This window comes from Capsicum annuum, chromosome 2 (assembly GCF_002878395.1).
Source record: "Capsicum annuum cultivar UCD-10X-F1 chromosome 2, UCD10Xv1.1, whole genome shotgun sequence".
Lineage (NCBI taxonomy): Eukaryota > Viridiplantae > Streptophyta > Magnoliopsida > Solanales > Solanaceae > Capsicum > Capsicum annuum.
In genome coordinates this window covers 129,483,186-129,492,201 of record NC_061112.1, presented here as the reverse complement: position 1 = coordinate 129,492,201, position 9,016 = coordinate 129,483,186, and the positions used below count along the sequence as shown (strand labels likewise).

Below are 9,016 nucleotides of genomic sequence, written 5' to 3'. Positions count from 1 at the left end.
TTCCCAAGGCTTAAGGTGAAATTTCTTCGTTGAGGTAAATTTTTTCATTATTTTCTTCATCTTTTAATCCTTTTAACATCGTAGAATCCTTCAAGACCTTTAATGATGGAATTCTTTTGGAAAATACTCATGGGTGTTTTTAATATGATCTAGAGCTTATTCTAAACTATATATTAAAGATTCCTAACATGAATTTCATAAACTAAATTATGAATTTTGATGGTTAGGAACATTGAATTCCGTAAAGATGAGACCTTTAGCATAAAACCTCCATTAATAGAGATGGGTTAAGCTTGAAAGAGCTAATTAATGATTAATTGAACTTGGGGAATGATATAAACCTTGAATTAAGGATAGAATTAGTGGGTTAGAATCCCCAAGATATTTGTTTGAAGAGTAATTAATTAATTACTCATATAATTGCTTGATTTGTAGATGATTGATTATTCCAAGGCATGAAGGAAAGGAAAAAACATCTTTGTTGCTGCTTGTTTCTTCCAAAAGTTTAGCGTCCAGGTAGGCTAGGTTTAATGAGTAGAAAATTATGTTATTTTATATTTTCATAATTTAGAATTGATGGGGAAAACATGTCTAGGCCTGCGGGCTTGGAGTTGAGGTGGATAAAGACACGGGTACTTAACTTTAATCCCAAAAACTATATTATTGATTGATTATGTGATATTTATGATATTATGTGTTAAGTGCCCGAAAGGAGATTGTTGTAAATGTAATATATGGACATGATGTTTTTTTGCTGTTCTAGTGACGAACCTAGTTGAGTTGTAATAGTATTAAGTTGTATATATTGTGTAATAATATGATGAGGAGAATTATGCTAAGATCGAATATTGATGAGCATAGTAATATTTAAGGGATAGATGACTTGAATTAGTGTGATGATTGTATTATGTGGAAAGAGGTAGAGGATAATAATATGTGTAAATGTGCTAGTTATAGGTGGTGATGTTAGAATCCAAGTTGTGGTATTAAGAAGATAATGATATTTTTAATAATTAATGAATAATTAAGGCTCCAATAGTGACTTGTATGCATAAGAATTAAATTATAATTTATGTTATGATATTCTTGTTTTGATATTGATAAAAATACTGTATCTATTGAATGTTCATGAGAGACTAAATTGGTGATAATGATGGTTTATTGAAATGTGTCTATGAGAGACTTGTTTGATAATGATAACTCCTTGTATTAATGCCATGAATGGCTTGTTGATGTTTGAATTGTTGATGCGTGTACTTGATGGAATTGTCTCATGACTTTAAGTATACTTGTAAACTTGATACATCATATTGTATGCTGTGAGGAAATGCAAATTTTATATTGATATTACTTGTTTATGGTGGATCGGGTACCACGCCGGTACGAATATGTATATGCTGGATCGGGTACCACACCGGTACGAATATGTATATGTTGGATCGGATACCACGTCGGTACGGATATGTATATGTTGGATCGGATACCACGCCGGTACGGATATGTATATGTTAGATCGGGTACCACGTCGGTACGAATATGTATATGTTGGATCGGGTACCACGCCGGTATAGATATGTATATGTTGGATCGAATACCACGCCGGTACGGATCTATATATGTTGGATCTGTTCCCTACAGGTCATGACTATTTGGGCAAAAATAAGTCTCATAGCATGTCTGTACATATTTGTGTTGATTTTGTGGATGTTTACAGTATGGTTGATATTCTTGATGGTTATGTGGCTTGTTTATGTGAGCACTGTTTGACCTGTTATTGCTGTATTGTTGATTTATTTAGTATTTGTTACTTACGAAAAGATTGCTAGTAGCAATGTGGCCGACGCTAAAGATTACTAATGAGACTTGAGTTCTTTGGTGTGTCTTGTTGAGATGTAAGTTGACTTGTATTTCCTATTTGATTGTATCCATGAAATTGATTGTGTGATATGTATTTGAAAAAGTGAAACTTTGTACTTACTTATATGTTGATTAACTTGCTTCATTTATACGTGTTTTAATCGTAACTTACCAGAATGACTAGTTATCATTCTTTAATATTATAAAAAAGCATTTGGTTATTAGCTCGAAAGTTTAGTACGGGTTGTTTATGATTAAGGTTTGTTCCTGTGAATATGAGTAATAAAAAAGATAAGTGAATAAAGAGGAATAGTAATGTATTAGCGTTGGATTGTGGTTGATTGTGTGAATTAATGAGGTTAGAGTATGTTGGTAGTGAATATAACATTGATGGAGTTGGAAGAGTAGTTGGATGATGTAAGTTATATAGGTAAAGTATTAATATCATTACAATCTTAGTTGAATTATATTCCATTCAAGATGTCATGATTTATTTTCCTTAATTCTATTTTATGATTATATGAACTAACATGGTTGGCATATGATGTCTACCGGTACGTGTGGTTGTACTGACCCTACGTAACTAGATACAGGTTAATTTACAATTACTAAATAGATGACGATATTCAGCACTAATTTTTGCACTTTCATCCTGACAGATGTTAGTGTATTTGTATTATTATTTTATTGTCAGTTTATGCTGTAGTGAATAGTTCTTGTACATGTCTGACTAAATCTTGAGATAGTGAAGACAATTGTAAGAAGTTTTTTTGAAAAAGTTACTTATTAATATTTAATTTACGTTATTATATTTAATCCAGTATTTTCTTAAAAACAGAAGTTTTTCGCATATTTTTAATTGGGTAATATGGATTCTTCTACTGCTTAGAATAGTGTAAGCCAAAAATAAATAAGTAGGGATTGAGATGCTTTTAGCTTTTGACTTTTAAAAAGTCAATTTTGACTTTTAAGTCATTTTTAAAAATGCAAGAATTTCCAAAGGAATAAATTGGCTTTAATTAAGAAAATCAAATGTTGACCTCATCTTTTGAAAATTCTAGAATTAATCAATCAATGTGTCGATTATTCTCTCCCTTTTTCCCATTCCAACTTTTTCATAGTTTTCCGGGGTTACTGGGTCGGAATTATAAAATATACATGCCTGACTCTAAAAAAAATAAAAGAAAAAAAAAAACTCGATGCACAAAGCTTCTGTTCCAGTCTAAAACAAACTTCTAGTTTTTATTATGTGGACTTTCCATACATTGAGTGAGGCATTGTAACAACTTCACTTCCAATGCTTTGAAATGAGCAATCTGCATTTGCAATTCCATTTTTTCCCTTTTCAAGTTTTGATTCTCTTCCATGAGCAGTTGCCTTGATGTATTGATCTCTTCTTTTGTACTACCTAATATTATGTTCTTTGCAGATGGATTTAAGTAGGTAGGAAATGCACTTGGCTCATATTTCTTCCTTGTTATTTCTGATAGTAAATGCCTGCACCCTTTCTGGAACTTTTCATGCTGAAATTCCCACCTTTTTGATGCTATTTTCTTGAATCCCTATTCAGTATTTCATCATTAATTCAAGGAAATAAAGAGTAGAAAAAGAAAATTGCAAATAAAGAAACTGAATGTGGATCAATTTTCATATACATACGTAGTCAATAATATTGGTACTCGGTCAAGCTTGAAGAAGTCAATTTCTTCACTGTAAATAGTGTACTCTCCCATTTGTCCATGAAAAATATTTTTTTCCGAAGTTAGAGTTGGGGTTGAAGTTGAAAATGAAGTTGGAGTTGTATTTGATCATGAATAAAAATTAAAGTAGTTTTTAAAATTTTGTGAGAGAAGTATGAGTGAAAGCAAATAATTTTCCAAATAACTTTCCAGAGTTGAAATTGGAAAATTCAGTGCATGTTTTCATTTTTTTCACTAAAGTAAAATATTTTTTCGAGAAAAAGAAAATTTTCTTTTATGGCGAACGGCTACTTAATTATACTATATTAAATATTCTCTTCCTTCACTTTTTACTTATCTCATTTGAACGTAATATATTCAATAATTATTGACATGATTATTTTATCCTACTATCTCTATTTATTAATGTTTATCATTAGGTGTTGAAAAATAGTTTTAAAATTAAATACTTAATATTAATGATAAAATTTGAAGACGAAATTATCTTTTCTTAATGTTCTAAAAATTAAATTTTATTTTTAGATTAGTGTAAAAATAAAAATAACTAAAGAAATGGTCATTCCTCCAACAAGTGCAATTAATAGACTTTGGACTAGGATATATTTTTATTTTTTTGTTCCGTTTTGGATTTCAACCAATTTGACTAGAGTTACGTATCAAAATGACCCTAAATAAATTAGCTGAATTTTGACGGAAAATGTAAATTGCATATCAAGTCCATTTGTCCATCGAAAAATAAAATTTTGAAAAGAGCTTTTGACGATGACCGCCAAACATTAGTTAATTTTTCTACCGCCAATTAATTAGTGGAAGAAAATGGAATTATCATCTCGTCACAAAGAATCATAGATAACTGTTCTACCTTTGAACTGTGATGATGACTATTAATTAAACAGGACATCAAATTATGAACTTGATCAGATAAGGGTGAAGTCATTATTTTCATCTTAAACTATATTTAAAAAATCAAAGACACGTCTAAATTATTAGAGTGACCTATATCACATCTATTATATTATATGAAAGTGAATTTTTTTGTATCCTACAAAGTATTATACCACTTGCATGTTCACACACGCCTGCCCACATCAACAATTTTTAAGTCGCTTCAATAGTTTAGTTATTTTTCGACTTTTCGAATATATTTTAAAGTGAAAATAATGACTTTTTCCATCAGATAATATTATGATACATACTTTATACATTCATCCTAATAGTAAGTCAACCTACACGCAATAGTACGGCCAGTAGCTACTTGTGTCATGATCTCAATTAATAAGCGTCTCAATTTCAATGGCAATAATAATATATGAAGAAATTTAAGTGTTGTGAAAATATTTTATATCATCAAACAATCGAGCAACAAACAATTAAGATCTCTTATCAGCTACAAATGAATAAGAAGAAAATAGTGTAGAAAGAATTTTTTTTCTTTTTTCTTCTTCAAGGAAAAGTGTAGGTCACCTACAAAATCAAATCATCGAAAATTCACAAATGTTCCATTTAATTAACATTACTGCACTAGTTGAAGTGGTAATGATGAATTAATTATCACCAAAAACATTTTTATATATGCACATATGCGTACACACACATTTGTATAGAGGGACTTACATAGGTATTAAGCTGACGAATGAAACTGGAGAAATTGTTATGCTTGAAATACTTAGGTAACATAACCTCAGAAAACTCAGCTGGACACCACACAACAAATCCACTTCCTTCACCATTCCATGAAACAACCTTATTAATACTACTCTCTTCTTCTTGCTCCTCCAAAAGATCATAAGTTTTCGACAAGAACGGCGCCGGACACTTCATCCTCGATGACCGTCCCATTTTCCGGCTGAGATTCCGATCACTCACCGGCGCCGGAATAGCATCTGTGGCCATATGGGATTTTGGGTTTTTGTCGACTAACCAAAAGGTATTATACTGCCTGTTGCTCTATTTATAATAGCGTGTAATTTGTATTGTTTCTCTTTTTTGTGGGCTTTGTTAAAGTGTGCAATGCAGTTTTTTTTAGTTCTATAGATAACAAAAATAGGCTGGATATTTTTTGATTTTTTATTTTTAGGATATTTGATTTGACTATAGATAGAAGATGTGTAGAAGTTTCCTGATTTCTTGAATAAAACAAGCAAAACATACATGGATTTTGGACACGTATATTTTGCCTACAGTACGTAATTAGAATTTGTTTTTTAAATACCGTCAAAGACCAATACTCATTCCTCAAACATGTCATACATACAATATCACATCGTTGTCGTGTGATATATAAAGTTTGAACCATTTTAGTTTTATAATAACTTTATGAATATAAAAGTAGAAGTCTGCATACTATCTACTTTATAAGATAAGATAACATTACGTATATTATTCGAGTTTGTATAATTCCATAAATCAATTTTGAGAAGAATAAAATGAAAACAGATTTCACCTCTACTTTAATAGAATATAGAGGTTATTAATATATCATGTCTATTTTTCAAGCAACTGGCATTTTTTTGTGAGTGATTTTTTATTATTTTTTAAGTGGTCTGGTAATATTAAAAATATATATATATTAGAGTATCTAAATTGTGAAAAATTGTGTGCACTGACAAATGATAGGAATAAATCTAAGGAGAAGAGCCGCGAATGCTGACTTGGCTTCAGAAATCAGAAGAGTCTGGAAAAGTAATCTCACTTTTTTTCATAAAAATATTTCTTCAATTTTAATTTTTGTTAATGTAAATCCAAACAATTATTAGTGGTGGTATTGAACTTCTTTTTCTCACTAGTGACCACTAGGGTGTTCACGGTTAAGTTTTTAATCAAATTGAATCGCGATTTAAATCAAATCGATATTTGATATGATTTGATTTTGAATTTAAAAAAGTTAATATTAATTTGGTTTGATTTGATTTGATTTTACTTTAAAATAACTGACAAAATAATCAAATCAAACCGATATATATATATATATATATATATATATATACAATTATTTATATATTATTCATAAATATAATCTAAATATTTGTTACATTTTATATTTTAATCATGATTTAACTTTGATCGTAACACATTCAGTCATATTTCTTCATCCAGTTGACAGTACCTCATGAGATTCTAAATAAATTTCGCATTTTGAATGGTAAATGATACTAATTGTGAAAATAATATCTTGTTGCATATTGAAATTTACAGCTGAGATTCATTAGATTATAGACAATCACTATTTTTAACTTTCTTTTTGAACCTTGTTGAGCAAGAAGTTTACGTGTTCACCTTTTGGGGGATTTATCATATTATTCTGTTAAATATTGTTTTTAAATATTTTCTTAGAAGTGTTCATATGGTGTTGTCATGGCTTTGCCAAAGTATAATCAGTTGACATCGTAATTTCAAGGTTGACATACAATACTCGGTTGACATCTCATATGTTAGATTAGATTTGTTTTTTAAATTTTCAATATTTATCATTAGCTAAAGTTATAAATCGAAAAAATCTAAATAAACCGACAACAACCAAATCGATGGTTATTTTTTTATTTGGTTTGGTTTGGTTTTAGAAATTTTAAAACCGACTAAGTTGGTTTGGTTATGGTTTTGACCAATAACCGACCCAAACCGACCCATGAGCACCCCTAGTCACCACTATGTTTTCCCACAACAAAAAGTTCTACTCCCTCCGTCCTATTTTATATGTCGCAATTTTTTTTATGCGTTCCAAAAAAAATATCACATTTTCTTATTTGATAACTTTTTAATGACATCATTCTCATTTTATTTTCATTGGGTCCCACTTATTAAGAAAAGTGAACAAAAAAGTAAATATTAAAATAATTATAAAAGGGACAATTTTATAAATTTTACAAAGTCATCACTTATTTTTTAAACTCCATGCACGATCAAATGACGATACATAAAATGAGACGAAGGTAGTAGCATTTTTGTAAAAGTAAAAGTGATTTCACATAATTTGAATTCGAATTTTTTAATTAAAAATAAAAGAAATATTTAATTTTTTTAATAACTTTTTTTATATATAATAAAATTTTAGTAATTTAATTAATTGATTATTTTAATTTTTATTTTATTGATAAAGATTTGATTTTCACCTCATAATTCCCTCTTTCATTTCTTTAATGAGGTTTTTTGGGAATTCGATTTTTTTTTCCAAAATGCCTTGTAATTGAAATACAAGATTCCCTTCACTTTGCTATCAACAAAATATACGACGTGCACCTTTTTTTATATTGATAGTGTTTCATTTTATTTTTATTAAAAATAGTTTGTTAGCTGACTTGATTTGACTCTATGAGTACTTGGACTTTAATGTTGATTGGAGCCCATGTCTGCATGTGCAATTGGTTGCAGTTTTTGTTCTTCTTTTTTAAGTTATCGTTGAAGGTCTTCATCTTATATTCTTTAAAGTTCTTTACTTTCCCATGATGCCGTGACGTACATAAATTTCTTCAAGTTGTGTCTGTAAAAAGACAAATTTTCCTATTTAGAAATCATCATACACATGTGTCTCTTCTGTTTTTTCTTTGCCATAATTTGACCTGTTCCTCCGTTGTGTCATCAAAAAATATTTGACATAATGACCTTTAATTTCTTTTTTTCTTTAATAGAAATAGGGATAAAATCAAATTAAATACCCATGCCACACATCTTTTTTGTTAAAAAAACTTTAAAACCTCCCACAACAGCGTAGTGAATGTAAGGACATTGTTTCGTACTTTAAGTGTGCTTTTGTACCAAAAAAGAATTATTTTATAGTAGCTAAACAAAAAATATTTACTTTTGAGATTGTAGGTGAAGCTTGATTAGTGGTTTGAAAATGACTACTTGCCAATTTCTGCCGAAATAAATGAGAAAACTTTACAACTCAAGGGAGTCCATCAAAAACAAGGGTCCGAGCTAGCAATATAAGCAGGGTTCAGTCAAACCTCCTTGGGCCAAAAAAATATTATTATTTATATATAGTTAAAAAATATTTTTTATGTATACATTGTTAGGGGTGTGCATCAATCGGTTCAATTCGATTTTATGTATTATTGGTTCGGTTTATCGATTTTCGATTTTTAAATATGCAAAACCAATAACCAATCAATAAGATATTTTCTTATCGGTTTTCGGTTTTCGGTTTTTGGTGCTTAACGGTTTGATTTTTGGTTTAACCAATAAAAAAATACTCAAAAAATAAAAATAGTAACAACTAAAATAAAAAAATGAAATCTTAGTTGCCGTCAAAATCATACGCAATGCGTTTTAGTTTACAAGAATCTTCAAACTTGAACTGAATGTTAATTCGAAAAAAAAAAACTGAATCCTAATTGTTGGAAGCTACTAAATGCTTCAAGCTTTCCAATACGACAATACTCGAGCTTTGTATTGTGCCTTTGTTGCCCTGAATAGGTTAATACTTTGTGAATCTCTGAATTGTGAATAAGTAGTGTGTGTGT

At 29.5% G+C, this 9,016-nt stretch overlaps 1 protein-coding gene across 2 annotated transcripts; it reads right to left on the bottom strand.

The window, feature by feature from the left end:
• Positions 1–2,876: 2,876 nt before the first annotated feature.
• LOC107861131 (heat stress transcription factor B-2a) lies at positions 2,877–5,658 on the bottom strand. Of its 2 annotated transcripts, none has more exons than XM_016706510.2 (2): positions 5,172–5,658; positions 2,877–3,419 (listed from the first exon to the last, which is right to left on the bottom strand). In XM_016706510.2, exons 1-2 carry the CDS (start codon positions 5,448–5,450, stop codon positions 3,093–3,095), a joined length of 606 nt encoding a protein of 201 aa, XP_016561996.1. In that variant the 5' UTR covers positions 5,451–5,658; the 3' UTR covers positions 2,877–3,092. The 2 variants fall into 2 exon arrangements, with proteins under 2 accessions (XP_016561996.1, XP_016561997.1); XM_016706511.2 differs by having other exon boundaries at positions 2,877–3,410; positions 5,172–5,624.
• Between the last annotated feature and the right edge of the window lie 3,358 nt (positions 5,659–9,016).